The sequence below is a fragment of the Peromyscus leucopus genome, chromosome 10, assembly GCF_004664715.2.
Source record: "Peromyscus leucopus breed LL Stock chromosome 10, UCI_PerLeu_2.1, whole genome shotgun sequence".
Taxonomy (NCBI): Eukaryota; Metazoa; Chordata; class Mammalia; order Rodentia; family Cricetidae; genus Peromyscus; species Peromyscus leucopus.
The window spans coordinates 5,493,053-5,508,652 of NC_051071.1; the positions used below are offsets into that span (position 1 = coordinate 5,493,053).

Consider the following 15,600-nt stretch of genomic DNA (forward strand, 5'->3'; position numbering starts at 1 on the left):
TTGCCTGCATGTATGTCTGTGTGCCATGTGCATTCCTGGTGCCCACAAAGGCCAGAAGAGGGTGTTGGGAGTCCATGAGAGTGGAGTTAAAGACAGCTATGAGCTACCATGTGGGTGCTGGGAAACAAGCCTGGGTCCTCAGGAAGAGCAGCCCAAATCCTCTCTTAATTGTTAGTCCCTCTTCTTCTCCTAAACCATAAGCTTGCACAAGCAAACCAGAAGAAGGGTTTGGCAGATTCCTCCATCTTCAGAGGCATAAAGATCTGAGTCATCAGACACATCTGAACAGGAAAAAGTTAACTAAAGGTTTTTAATACATGACACTGATGCTATAACTTTTGAAATAAAATAAATGTTCTTATACATAATTTCTTTTTAAGGTGATATACTTAAAATTATCAAGTCTTTCAGAAAACTAGATAAACCCTCAAGAACATTTTATAAGAATGAAAATCTGAAGAAATATTTTAACTTACCTGAACTGCACAACCCAGTAAGAGTAAAAGCAACTTTTTAACTTCTTCTGTGCCTTGTTCTGAAATAAAGACACTAGTCAGTACAACATTTAGCTTTGCTTCAACTCTTTCAAACACTGGACAATCTAGAGGCAATCACAGAGTCACAAAAAGATGAATTCTGTAAATAAACAGTGAAACTTAAATATGTGGCTTATGTGTGTACAACGTGGTGCTAGCAGGAGACAGGCAAGGCTCTCCCTTCTCAAGAGTTACAGTGCTAAGGGGGCTCACTGCACCTGCTCCTTTTCTAGAAACCGTACTACACCAACACTTTAGATTGTGCTGACATTAAGAACATGCCAGAGTTGCTGCTTATGTGTCTGTTCCTCTTTAGCATTTTCTTACTAAAATACAAATATAATGGCTCATCTACCTATACAATTTAAATACATTTCTCATTACACACGTTCATAAGGATCAGAACCTTAAATGCACATCACAGTGAGTCTAATACAATAAGCTGGTTATGGTAGTTCACACCTATAATGCCAGCACTCAAAAGACTAAAGTAGGAGAAATACATGAGGTACCCTGGGTTACATAGTGAGTTCCAGGCTAGTCTGGGTCTACAGTGTAAGATTCTACTTCACAATAATAAATTTTAAGAAATGAAAGAAATGTATGTTAAAAACTGGATAAAAGTTATCAGTCCAGAGCAGAACTGCAGAACCCTTGTTAACAGCATTCAGTTAAGAATGTCTTAAAATATTCCGCTGAACATAACCACAAACACATAAAATTCAGAATGATTTTCACTATCAGGTTAACTTAACTATGATGAATTTCAAATCTTCACATTAGAAACTTTCTCTTACTTTCCATGAAACTAATTCCTTCTAGACTTACTATGCCATTTTAACAATCAACACACACTCTAACTCTGGCCTCAGGTTGCTTTCCTTCTCCTTTTCAAGTCCTTAGTGAACCACTTCCATCACCACAGATGGATCTTACATCTGTCTATTCCTTCTGAACTAGTCACCTTAAGTCCCAACTCTAACCCTGACAATTTTAAGAACAATTAACACTCTATATTTTTACATGTCTTAGTTTTTGTACATATCTCTGTCATATGAATTATATGACCTTATAGTTATCTTCGGATCTTTCACCAAATCACAAGATCTCCTAGCACATAAACCATTTCTACCCTATGACTTCGTTGTTCCTTACTAAATGCATATAGAATAAAAACTAATTCTATTCTACATGCTAATCTTCCTGTTTACTTGTATAACCAAACATCCTAGAGTATCCCCAAAGGTTATCTAGGTAATGGAATTCCTAATTGAGTTCACTACTAATGCATTTAATTGGTAGTTTCCTCTATAAAAACAGCTGCTTACACACTGCCTTTTATTTGGATTTTTGTTTCAACTGGGCAAGGGTTCAAGTAAAAGAAAGCATATTCAATTTGAATACCATGTAGCCTGCAAGGATTAAGTCCTTTCCTGAAATGCTTCATAGCTGCTAGTTACTTGTTCAAACATTAAATCCTAGGGTGGATGGTTACAACAACTGTCTGGTTATGTGAGGCCCTATGAGCAAGTTCCAGAAACAGCAAAATACAAATAAAAATTAAATGTTAGTAAAGGATTGTAAGAGTGTTTGAGTATAATAATTTAAATAATCTAAAAAACTTCCTGTCATCTTTTCACTATGGAGTTGTTTAATATAAATTAAAATGTTCACCAGTAAAACTTTCAACTTAAAGGCTGGAATACTGCTCAATGATAAGCACTTGGCTAGTAGTTATGGTTCAAGACTTAATCCATACGATTATAAAAATGAACTAGCAAACAAACAAAAAAAATTCAGAGCTCCAACAATTTTGGCAATAGTAAACAGGCATATAAATATAAAACGTAAAACAGATTCAACATCATTGTTTCTCTAACACAACTGCTTAGATTGAGATAATAAAAATCATAGCCATCACCCAAATACTAGTTTAATGTGGCAGGGAAAAACCACTGATTCAGTGTTGCATGTTTGTATCTCAAAAACTTAAATACTGTCATCTTCTTTTCTCTCTACAAATAGGAATATCATTCCCAACTTTTCCTATTGATGTTGTGGAAAATCTACTAAGAGTGGAGATAAATAATCAAGTCCTTGGTAAACATTACTAGTGTTACACAAACATAGGGCATTATTATCCCATTATACCAACTTAAAACTTACCAGAAAAGGGATTTTTGCCAATGATTAAGACATTTGGCAATGACATCATAATCAACTGCTGCAAAGTCTCCTGTAAAATGATATCCAGTAGTTAGTAACCACATGGCTAATGCTGACTATGTAAAGACTCACCAAGTTGTAATTTAGGATTTATACACTCTTCTGTGGGTGTGCTATATTTAAAAAAACATACAAGGGATCTATTATGTCTTACGTCTTTTGCACCTTATGAATTAAATAACTAAGTTATGGCAGACTTAAATGATCACTCATGGTGGCTCTTATCTATCACTCTCACACCTGTAAGTCTGAGAAAGGAGTTCTTTTTAGAAGTTTGAGACCAGCCGGGCTTAAATACTCAGCTATACACTGAAGCAAAATGAAGACTATCACTTAAAGTTTTTAAAAACATAGATATTTATTTTTAAAGCAATCACTACTTTTTTTCTTTTTAGTTTTTTGAGACAGAATTTCTCTAAGTAACAGCTCTGGCTGCCCTGGAACTCACTCTACAGATCAGGCTGGCCTCAAATTCACAGAGATCCTCCTGCCTCTGCCTCCCTAGTCTGGTATTAAAGTTGAGCGCCATGCTACCACCACCTGGCAGCAATCACTATTTTGTCCATACCATACTTCATGACAATAACCTACCTCTGAGTAAAGAACTCTTCAATTCACCCTCATAAATAAAGCTTATGGAAAAAAAGTTTATCTTATAGACTTTACAGATAAATGATAAAAACTTACTTTTGAGTAACATGAGCAATATTAACATTAGAAATTCTGTATCAGTCAACTGTTAAAAGCAAAACTGCCCAAATGGATGATAATCTTTAGTGTGGTCCACAACTGGTTTTTGCATTCTCTTCTCAGTAGCCCACCCCTCCCATTCTATTGTTTCCTAATTCTCCCAAGTCACTGTCCCATAATGAGAAGGGAACTTCATACTCCCTCACCACCACAGTCACCAGTGACCTCATGTAAACACACCCTCACCTTTACACTATGAGTCTGCTTATAATTTGAAATAATTGCAAAATTTAACACCATGTAAAATTATCACAGAATGTAAATGCTTAGTATAGTGTACCCTGATACAATGGAATCTGATTTATAAAATAATTTGTTGGAGAGAATAGAAAGTAAAACAAAAGTACAAAATCATTAAATTATAGAAACTATATCTTGAGATTAATATGAAAATTTATTTATTTACTTTATTACTTATTTTAAAGTGTTAATTTTAAGTTAACTCTGATAACAGTACTATGAAGTAGTAAGACAGTTAATAATTACACATTTTTTTTAAAAAAAATTAATTTCTAGTTAGTTAACCCTATGGCTACCATGGGGTATTTTAGATATTAGCTTTGTTTCTGTAAACCATCCATTTCCCTAATCTAGTCTTACAAGTAGTATTTTAAAACATACAACATAAGCTGCAACGGTGGCCCATCCTGAGACCCCAGAACTTGAGGTCAGAGGACTGATGCAAGATGAACGTCAACCTGGCCTACACTGAGTTCCGAGTGGGCATGATGATGCACACCTTTAACCCAGCACTCAGCTGAGGTGGGCAGAGCTCTGAGTTCAAGGCCCATCTGGTTTACATAGTGAGATCCAGGACAGCAAAAGTTAGGGAGAGACCAAGTCTCAAAAAAAAAGGTAAGATATAAAAGTACTACCATAATTAAAGCTTTACTGTGTTATTCCCTGGCCCCTAGAAATTCACCTACCTCTACAGATAGTCATGACCAGGATATTAAAGAAATGGGAGCAAGTATATGGAAATGAACACAAGGTAAACACAGCTTTACTAAGATGATCATAAACAGGGCAAGGACAGAATGTGCACAAACTAGTTAATTTTGATTTGATACACATGATAAGCCTATAAAATTCAAGAAAAAGTAAAAATAGCAATATACTTGAAAAAGAAATTTTTTAGAAAATTGGAGCATTCATTCAACAAATACTGAACGTTCATTATTTGTCATGTATTATTCTAATCAATGTCCAGCAGTTAACAATACCTTCTCTGAGAGAACATACATTTTAGTAAGAGTCATGAGTGCTAAAAATAAAAATAAAGCAGAAGGTGCTGGGGAGATGGCTCAGAGGCTGAGAGTAAGTGCTGTTTATCCAGAGGACCCGAGTTTGGATCTCAGCACCCATACAGGAGCCTCACAACTACCTCTAACTACGGCTCCAAGGGTCACCCTATTCTGGCCACACAGACATCTGCACACATGTGGCACACACATACACATAAATAAAAAATTAAAGTATAAAACAAATAAAAGTAAAGCAGGAATGAAGAGTATTAGTAAAAGTGAAAATGTTTTGAAGATATGCAAGTACTTAAATATAGAAAATATGAACATTTCCAAGGATATTAAAAGCAAAATTTCGCTGGAAAAAAAAGATTCAATTCTGGCATGAAGACAGGCCAAATGATTTGGAGAATTACAAAAATTTGAAAAAGAACTGGAAAGCATTATAGTAATAAAAAAACATTGCATGCATCTAAAAGGATATTGAAAGTAACTTCATCCCTAATATCTTTAGTTGGCATTACTCAATTATTCTATAAAACGATGTCGTTCATTTGAGCATTTTATTTTTATTTCTACACAAATATGTATCTAACTAAAGTTCATACACCTTTTTAAAAGACTGTAACCTGAATCTGGTAGAAGAGAAAGTAGTAAATAGTCTTGAACGCATTGGCACCAGAGATCACTTCCTAATTATAATACTAGTAGCACAGACACTGAGAGCAACAATTAATAAATGGAACCTCCTGAAATTGAGAAGCTTCTGTAAGGCAAAGAACACAGTAAATAGAAGCAGCCCTGAGGCGGATGTGGTTAGCTCTTACAGAGGACACAAGTTTGGTTCCCACCACCCAAAGCTCCAGAAGATCCAATGCCTACAGGCCAGTGTGTGGCATTTCTTTAAAATTATTATTAATGATGGATGTGAGAGGACCCAGGCCACTGTGGACAATACCATCTTTGGGCAAGCAGTCTTGGGTTGAATAAAGAACAAGCCAGTAAATAGAATTCCTTCGTGAGCTTTCCTTGAGTTCCTGCCCCAACTTCCCTCAACGATAGACTGTAATGTGGAAGTGTAAGCCAAACAAACCCTGTATTCCACAAATTGTTTTTGGTCATGAGTTTTATCATATAGCAGAAAACAAACTAGGACAACATCCCTAATGAAAAAAATTGCAAAAACTCTCAACAAAATATTTGCAAACTAACTTTTAGAAAACATCATTCATTATGATCTTAATTCAAGGGATACAGAGATGGTTCAACAAACTCAAACAACTAAATATAATATATCACATAGACTCAAGGACAGAAATCACTTTAAATCATTTTTTAAAAGATTTCTTTATTTTAATTTTATTTCACACATGTAAGTCATGTAAGTGTTTGCCTACATGTGTGTATATGCACCAAGTGGGTGCCTGGTGCCTGAGGAGGCCAGAACAGGGTATCAGATCTCTTGGAGCTGGAGTTGCAGACAGATTTAAGTACCATGTGGGTGCTGGGAACTGCAAGAGCAGCCAGTGCTCTCAACTATTGACCATCTTAGAGCCCAACTGGTCATCCTGAAAGACGGCTTCTGAAAACAAACAAACCAACAAACATGCAAGCCTGAAGAATCTAAGAATAGAAGATAAATCTCAATATAATAAAGGGTATATATGACAAACATAGATATCATATTAAATGGAGGGGAAAAAAATCAAGGTACTACTACCAAAATCAGGAAAAAGAAAGTGTCCACTTGCTTCACTCTTTTGTGTGTGTGTGTGTGGTGGGGTCTGATTGTTCTTTATTTTATATCTAGAATCCACTTATGAGTGAGTACATACCATGACTGTCTTTCTGGGTTTGGGTTACCTCACTCAGGATGATTTTTTCTAGTTCCATCCATTTGCCTGCAAATTTCATGCTTTCATTGTTTTTCTCTGCTGAGTAGTACTCCATTGTGTATATGTACCACATTTTTTTCATCCATTCTTCCGTTGACGGGCATCTAGGTTGTTTCCAGGTTCTGGCTATTACAAATAGTGCTGCTATGAACATAGCTGAGCATGTATCTTTATGGTATGAATCAGCATTCCTTGGGTATATGCCCAAGAGTGGGATGGCTGGGTCTTGAGGTAGTTCGATTCCTAATTTTCTGAGAAACCTCCATACTGATTTCCACAGTGGTTGTACAAAGTTTACATTCCCACCAACAGTGGAGGAGTGTTCCCTTTACTCCACATCCTCTCCAACATTGACTGTCATTGGTGTTTTTGATCGTTTGCTTCACTCTTATTCCATAGAGTGCTGGAAATTTTATATATAGCAACAAGACATGAGAAGCATACATATAAAAGGAACAAAAATGGGAAGGGTAATTGTTGGTTAAATCGGCGCTGCTCGTGGCTGGCCGCCGCCCACAGAGGAGAGTACTGATCGGAAGAATCACAAGCCATGTTTACCTTTTTAGAGCTTTATTGGGAGAGAGGGGGGAGAGAGAGAGTATGAAACTTTCTTATATACTAACAGTAAGCAAGCTGAGGAAGAAATCAAAGAAACAACCCCATTCAAAACTACCTGGAAAACAAACAGAACAAACAAATAAAATACCTTAGAATAAATGTAATCAAGTGGTAAATTGCCTCTAAAATGAAAACTTTAAAATACTTAAAGAGAGGAATTGAAGACACGAGAAAGACGAAAAACCCCTTAATGCTCATTGGTTAGAAGAATCAATACTGTGAAATGGCTATATTTCCAGAAGCATTATACAGATTTAATAAAACCACCATCAAAATATCCATGCCATTCTTGTAGAAATAAAAAAAAAAAACCTCAAAATTAATTTGGAAGCAAAGAAACCCTATGAAAAAACCCAGTGGACCAACATACTTGATTTCACATTGACTACAGAAGCACAGGAGTGAACAGCAGCATGGCGCTGGCACAGGAACAGACACACAGGTCACTAAACAGGGTAAAAGACAGACACAAACTCACCCCAAAGATGCCAAGAACTCACGGGAGAAAAGACAGCCTGTATTTTTCCAACAAATGTTGCTGGGAAAAAAACCAAAAAAACCAACAACTAGAAATCCAAAGGTAGACTGAAACTGGGTCTTTATCTCTTGTCCTACACAAAAGTCTACTTCAAATGGAACAAAGCCTGGAACAGAGAACCTGCCGAGGAAAGTAGCAGGAAGCACTGTATGCCAGACAGCATAGGTGGGCCTTCCTGAGCACCGCTGGAATTACTCAGGCTTTATGGAGAATGGAGTCTCATGGAATAAGCTTCTCAACAGGAGAGGAAGCAGAGTGAAGAGATAAGGTACAGAATGGGAGGAAAATCTGTTAGTTATACATCTGATGGGATTAATAGCTAGACTATGCAAGAAACTTAAAAAACTAAACAAGAAAACAAACAACCCAATTTTAAAAATGGTTTAAGAAGCTGAACAGAGAATTCTCAAAAGAAATACAAATGGCCAAGAGAGATTTTAAAAAATGTCTACCATCCTCAGCTTTCTAGGAAGTACAAACCAACACTGCTTTGAGACTCTATCTCACCACTGTCAGATAGGTTACCATCAAGAAAACAAATGGCAACACACAGTGACAGCAATGTGGAGACAGAAAAAAACTTACTCACAATTCGAGTGTCAACTAGTGCACTATTACGGAAATCCCTGTGGAGGGTTTTGTTTTAGACAGGGTTTCTTTGTGTAGTCTTGGCTGGCCTGGAACTCACTATGTAGAAGACCAGGCTGGTCTCAAGCTCAGAGATCCACTTGTCTCCCAAGTGCTGGGATTTAAAGACATGTGCCACCACCACCCAGCATGGAGGTTCCTTAAAAAACCTAAATAGAACTATCCTATAATCCAGCTACAGCATTCCTGGGCACATACCCAAAGGATTCTATATCTTACTATCCATGTTCACTGCTGCTCTATTCCAGATAACCAGGAAAGGAGCCATACATACATACATCAACAGATGTCGTGCATGCACTCATGGAGTTTAAATCAGCCATAGGTAAGAAAACTTACATCTCCAAGTAAGACAGATGGAAAAGTATGTTAAGTGATGTAATCCATGCTCCAGAGGAGAAATAAGAATGAGAAATGTCCCGATAATACTCAGGCATTTAGTGCTGTGTGGGAAGGTTTAGGAGGTGCAGCCTTGCTGGAGAAAGTATGTCATTTGGGGGTAGGCTTTCTTTTTTTTTAATTTTATTTAAATAATTTTTTTTCATTTACTTTACATACCGACCACAGTTTCCCTCCCTCCTCTCCCCACAATCCTGCTTCCCATCTACCCCCATCCCCTCCCACTCCTCTGCCGTCTCCATTCAGAAAGGGGCAGGCCTCCCATGGGCACATCAAGTTGAGGCAGGATCTAGCTCCTCCCCTTGCGCCAAGGATGGGCGAGGTAATCCAGCATGGGGAACAGGTTCCCAAAAGCCAGCCAAGCTCCAGGGACAGGTCCTGATCTCACTGCTAGGAGCAGTACAAAGAGACCAAGCTGCACAAGTGTCACACACATGCAGAGGGCCTAGGTCAGTCCCACAGAAGCTCCCTGACTGTTGGTCCAGAGCCCAGGTTAGCCGCCCCGTGGGGTCCCTGTCATGACCCCTCCTGGCATGTATGATCACTCCTCCCTCTCTTCAACTGAACTCCCGGAGCTCCGCCCAGTGCTTGGCTGTGGATCTCTGCATCTGCTTCCATCAGTTATTGGATAGAGTATCTCTGATGACAATTAGGGTCGTCACCAATCTGATTATAGGAGAAGGCCAGTTCAAGTACCCTCTCCACTATTGCTAGGAGTCTTAGCTGGGGTTATCCTTGGGGATTCCTGGGGGTTTCCCTGGCCAGGTTTTCCCCTAACCCCAAACGCTGCCCAACCCCCCACAGATGTTACATTACTCTCCCGCTCTGCCCCACCTCCAACCCACTCCCACACCCAGCCCGCCCAATCAGCTCCCTCAAGTTCCCACCTCCCCTTCCCTCCCCCACCTCTGCCCCCAGTTTACCCAGGAGCTCTCTTCTATTTCTCGGGGTAGATTTTAAAAGTATATAGCCTCACCCTACTTCCAGTTGGCTCTGTTTTGTGCTTGCAGTAAGACATGCCCTCTCAGCTTTCCGCACTGTTGCCATCCCTGTGGCTGACTGCCATGCTTCCCAGCCACGATGGACTCTTATCCTTCTGGGAGCATAAGCAAAAATAAACTCCTTCCTTAACTTGTCTTGGTCATGATATATATTTTTTCACAGCAACTATCCTATTTGGCTTACACTTCTACATCAAAGCCTGCATGTTTATCTGTGTGAGGAAGTTGGGGGAAGAACTCAAACAGGACAGGATCCTAGAGGCAGGAGCTGAAGCAGAGGTCATGGAAAAATGGTGCCCATTGGCTTACTCCTCATAGCTTACTCGGCCAACTTTCTTAAGAACCCAGGTTCACCAGTCTAAGGGTGTCCCCACCCACAAAGGACTGCCCCCTCCACACTAATTACATACAGTTCCTCATGTTGTGGTGATCCTCAACCATAAAATTATTTGTTACTACTTCCTAACTGTAATTTTGCTACTGTTAAGAATCATAATGTGCCGGGCGGTGGTGGCGCACGCCTTTAATCCCAGCACTCAGGAGGCAGAGCCAGGCGGATCTCTATGAGTTCGAGGCCAGCCTGGGCTACCAAGTGAGTCCCAGGAAAGGTGCAAAACTACACAGAGAAACCCTGTCTCGAAAAACCAAAAAAAAAAAAAAAAAAGAATCATAATGTAAATATCTGATATGAAGGATATCACCCACAGGCTGAGAAACACTGTTCTAAAGGCTTGCCTGCAGCCCTATCTTATGGAGGCATTTTCTTAACTGAGTTTTTTCTTTCAGATGACTATAACTTGTGTCAAACTGACATAAAACTAGCAAGCACAGCTCAAAAAAGTAACTGATACACCACCTTACTCCAGTCAAAAGGGCTGTCATCAGAAACCTGAATAACAAGTGCTGGAGAAGATGTGCAGACAAGGGAATTCTCAGTCACTGTTTATGGGACTGATACAAATATTACAGGGTACCGAGAAAAATAAAACAGAACTACCACATGATTCAACTAGGTGACACTTGGGCATATACCCAAAAGATTCTATATCCTAACATACATACTTGTACATCCATGTTTATTGCTACAGTATTCACAACAGCCAGAAAATGTTATCTGGATTTCTATCAACTGATGAATAGATAATGAAAACATGGTACATATACACAAGGAATTTTATTTACTCATAAAGAAAAAAAATAAAATTAAGGAATCCAAAGGAAAATGAATGAAACAGGAAAAGGTTATATTGAAAGGATATAACCTAGGTTCAGGAAGACAAATACTACATGTCCTCTCTCATATGTGGATCCTACCTTCTAATTACTATATATGTGTATTTATGTGGGAATAAGTGCCAATAGAGGCCTGGGAAGTAAAAAGAAGTACATGAGAAGGAAAAGCTTTGGATGGGGTTAGCTGGTAAATGAACACTTATGATATAAAAGGGAAGGGAAAACCTGGGCTGGAAAGATTTAAGCTGGGATAAAGGCCTGGAGATGAAGAAGACGCTCAACCAAAACTGAAAAAGTAGTAAAAAAACAACTACTACTTAATAAGCTAATCTTAAAATAAAATTTCAAAAGAGAGAGACAACCAAATAAGTAAATTGAGAGATGAAAAGGGGGCATTACAAGAGAGACGAATAAAGATTATTAGATAAGATTTTGAAAATTTATATTCTAACAAATTACAAAATCTAGGGGGAAAAAAGATACATTTCTTGACACTGATGAGCTACTAAAATTAAACCAACAGGCAATATAAACAACATAAGTAGACTTATACCAAGAATTGATACTGAAAAAGTAATAGTTGTTTTCATGTTTTTTATTTTGGGTATATCTACTTTTTTTTTTTTTTCCCCAGAGCTGAGGACTGAACCTAGGACCTTGCGCTTGCTAGGCAAGCGGTCAACCACTGAACTAAATCCCCAACCCCCATTTTTTAAAATTTTTTATTTTATTTTATATGCATTGGTGTTATGCCTGCATGTATACCTGTGTAAGGGTGCCAGATCCCCTGGAACTGGAGTTATAGACAGTTGTGAGCTCCCATGTGGCTGCTAGGGATTGAACCTGGGTCCTCCAGAAGAGCAGTTAGTGGTGCGCTTAACTGCTGAGCCATCTGTCTATCTCTAACCCCCTCATGTTTTTTTTATAAGCCTAGTACTACGCATGGTCACTGTTGAATGTTACCAGACCTTTAAAGAAACAAATTATTTCATAAAATAGAAAAGGAAGGAATGCTTCTATTAGAGTAGCAATAAAGGCCCATACAGAAAGGACAACTGACCTCCTACCCTGCTCAGCCCAAGCATGCAGAAACGCAACCATAGTACAAGTGCAGGAATGACAAGCAACAGCAACCTAATCCAGCCTCACACACCTAGCAGATTCCTTTAAAGGATTCAGAACAAAGTGCCTCAGTTCTCTGTCATTTCTTTTAACTCTTTGGTCTGTTTTTCAACATGTGTTTATCATTCTCCAAATTATTTTTACTTCTTATATTATTTTTTAAACCATTTATTATCTTATTTTTAATATTATATCCACACACCCATCCCCCCTCAAAAAAAAGGCATAACCAAAACTATCAAAACTTCTAGGCCACAACCAAGAAATTTAACCTGAGGACCCACTGAATACACAAGAAGATGTCAAGACACAAACTTAAAGCATATGAAACAATTTAAATAAATTAATTCTAGAAAATTCCCCAAATCTAGGGGAAAAAATATGACTATCCAAGTACAGGACCCATTAAGAACCCTCAACAGACAAACCACAAAAGAAATTCTCCATGATGTTAAAATGCTAAAACCACAAAATGAGACAATTTTAAAAGTTGCAAGAGAAAATGCCTATTCACTTACATAGAAAAACTCAACAGGATAGCACTAGGTCTCTCAGTGGAAAACCCTCGCCAGCAAAGTATACAACACATTCCAAAATTTGAGAGTAAAGAACAGCCAACCAACTATAACTAGCTAACTAGCAGACTTCTTTTTTAAAATGAACAGAGAATAAAAACATTCAAGCACAGCACAGACTAAAGCAATTCACAGCTACTACACTAGCATTGCAGAAGATACTTAAAGTAGTTAAAAAAAAGAAGTCACAATTTTAGATTTTAGGAAAGACTATAAAACTTAGAAGAACAGATAAATAAATGACAAAAGGGAAAAAATAAAATATGTCCAGCTCAGTAAAAAAAAGTAAAACACCAAACCTCCGAGGTAAACAAGAGAGAAATAACAATGTCTTTTCTTTGTTTTCCAAAGAGGAAAACAAGTTTGAAGAAGTCAGCAAATCAGTCAGCAATACAACTAAATGTACACAGTCTTTTTTTTTTTTTTTTTTTTGGTTTTTCGAGACAGGGTTTCTCTGCGTAGCTTTGCGCCTTTCCTGGAGCTAACTTGGTAGCCCAGGCTGGCCTCGAACTCACAGAGATCCACCTGGCTCTGCCTCCCAAGTGCTAGGATTAAAGGCGTGCGCCACCACCGCCCGGCCTACACAGTCTTAAATACATTAAAAGATGCATTCCAGGGCTGAGATCACAATACAGTGATACTGCACTTGGTCCTGGGTTCAATACACAATACAAGCAAATAAACACAAAAGTAGCTTACTGGATTAAGAAAAAGCTTATAGTTCTCCATCTACAAAAAAGACTGAAAATGAAAAGATGGAATTAAGTGGAAGCTGAGACAATTAAGAATAGCAATATGTAATTCTGAAGAGATGATATGAAGTAAAAAACAATCAAAAGAGATAACGATCATCACTATCAACAAAGGGACAATTAGTCAAGAATATACAACTGTAGGAGCTAAAGAAACAGATTGCTCAGTGGTTAAAAGTGCTTGCTGCTCTTACAGAGGACCCACATGGCAGTTAACAACCTTCTGTAACTCTAGTTCCAAGGGATCTGATGCCCTTTTCTGGCACCCATGGGCACTGCACACATGTGATACACAAGCTTAAATATAGTCAAAACCTTAATATGCATAAGCTAAAGTCTTAAAATCAAGAAGGACTGAAGATATGTCTCAGTGGTTAAAAGTACTTGCTCTTGCAGAGGCCTACATTTGATTCCCATTACCTATATGGTATCTCACAACCATCAGTACCACCAATTCCAAGGGATCTGACACTCTCTTCTGACCACCTTGCACATAAAGCATGCACATGGGAGAAAAGAAACTTGTAGCTTGGTCTAAAGAAACACTAGTTTGATTTGACAAATACTTTGTGTAAAGTTGGAAAAAAAAATAGAGAAGCTGGAGAGATGGCTCAGTGGTTAAGACCACTTGCTGTTTTTGCAGAGATCTGATTTCCAGCACTCACAAGGAAGCTCACAACTACCTGTAACTACAGTTCCAGAGGATAAGGTACTCTCTTCTGGCCTCCATAAACTCCTGCGTGCATACACACACACACACACACACACACACACACACACACACACGGTGCACAATACATATATTCAGACAAACATTCATATGCATATACTAAATAAATTGTTAGAGCAAAAATACAAATCATGAAGAGTTTAAAAGTCATAAGGATTATTTAGAATTTTTCTATTCTAAGGTTATAGCACTATTCTACAAAAGCATACAGATACAGGCCAACTATGGCCTTCGCCAAGTATAATAAACATTAAAGTATTTTCAGAGTAGAGGGAAGCAAATTTCATATAAAAATATTTAATTTGGGAAACACTGAGGAAAAAGGGGTAGAAAGAATCTACGAGACAGAGGGTTTCCAACGCTGTCTTCTGGTCATGACATGACTGAGGCACTCGTGGACTCACTGCCAACAGCAGTCAACAGGCCAGCAGGCAGCGCTGACAGGACTTGGTGGGAGGGGCCTCCAGGAGGAGCGGGAGGGCGGAGCAGGTGAGGGTGGGTGGATATAATTAACATACATTGTATATGCATGCATGAAATTGTAAAACAAGAAATAAAAGAGTTTCCTCAGAATATTTAAACCAATAATTAGGGGGAATTGTAGAACAATGATTCAGTTCTCCAAAACAATTTTATGTTCATCTGTACCTACTAATAATGCGTCAAAGTATATACAGAAAAACTTGATAAATCCCTCAGCTTAAAACAGCACTTTAACTCTTCTTTCACAATAGTCAAGAGCTCAAAAAGACAAATCAATAAAGCTGTATTAGGTAATTATTAAGAAATGTCAGCTTCCTGACTAGCTCAGTAGGTATAGCATGGGACTTTTCTTTTTAACTTTCTTTTTATTTATTCTTTGTGTCTTTCACATCATGCATCTCCATCCCATTTATTTCCCCATCCCTTTGTACCCACCCTCTGCCCTTGCAACCTCCCCACAAAATAAAATGAAATAAAATTTATGAGGAAAAAGGGGGGAAATTTCATCACAAAAGCTGTAATGTGACAGTGAGTCACACAGTAAGCCCTTTTATCCATATGTCTTTACTTGCAAGTGTTTATTACAAAGTCATTGATCTGGTTTTCAGCCTCTATAGTTTCTGCTACAATACCAATGCTAGGCCCTCACTGGGACTCCTCTTAGTTACCCTGTGTTGTGGAGATTCTTCAGCTTTTAGGTCAGTCCCTTAATGTGCTCCAGCAGATCACAGACGGGGTAGATGTTGAGGTGGGCCAACACATAACCTGGGTTCTGGGCCTCGGTAGTTGCAGGGTTGGTCAGACTGCCAGCTCTCCCCTGTCCTCACCACCAGGGTGAGCTCTCCTGCAC

General features: G+C 38.4%; 1 protein-coding gene across 6 annotated transcripts in view; it reads right to left on the reverse strand.

Moving 5' to 3' along the window:
• The window catches only part of Ccdc88a (coiled-coil domain containing 88A), a 162,281-nt gene that overhangs the window by 98,543 nt on the left and 48,138 nt on the right, over window positions 1-15,600 (reverse strand). For all 6 annotated transcript variants that reach the window (XR_003736777.2, XM_028891525.2, XM_028891527.2 and 3 more), the window contains exons 4-5: window positions 2,703-2,772; window positions 477-535 (exon numbers count right to left, since the gene is read on the reverse strand). Coding sequence is in view for 5 of the 6 variants with exons in the window: in XM_028891525.2 (XP_028747358.1) it covers window positions 477-535; window positions 2,703-2,772 (129 nt within the window). In the remaining variant the exon portion in view is untranslated. The remainder of the gene's footprint in view (window positions 1-476; window positions 536-2,702; window positions 2,773-15,600) is intronic.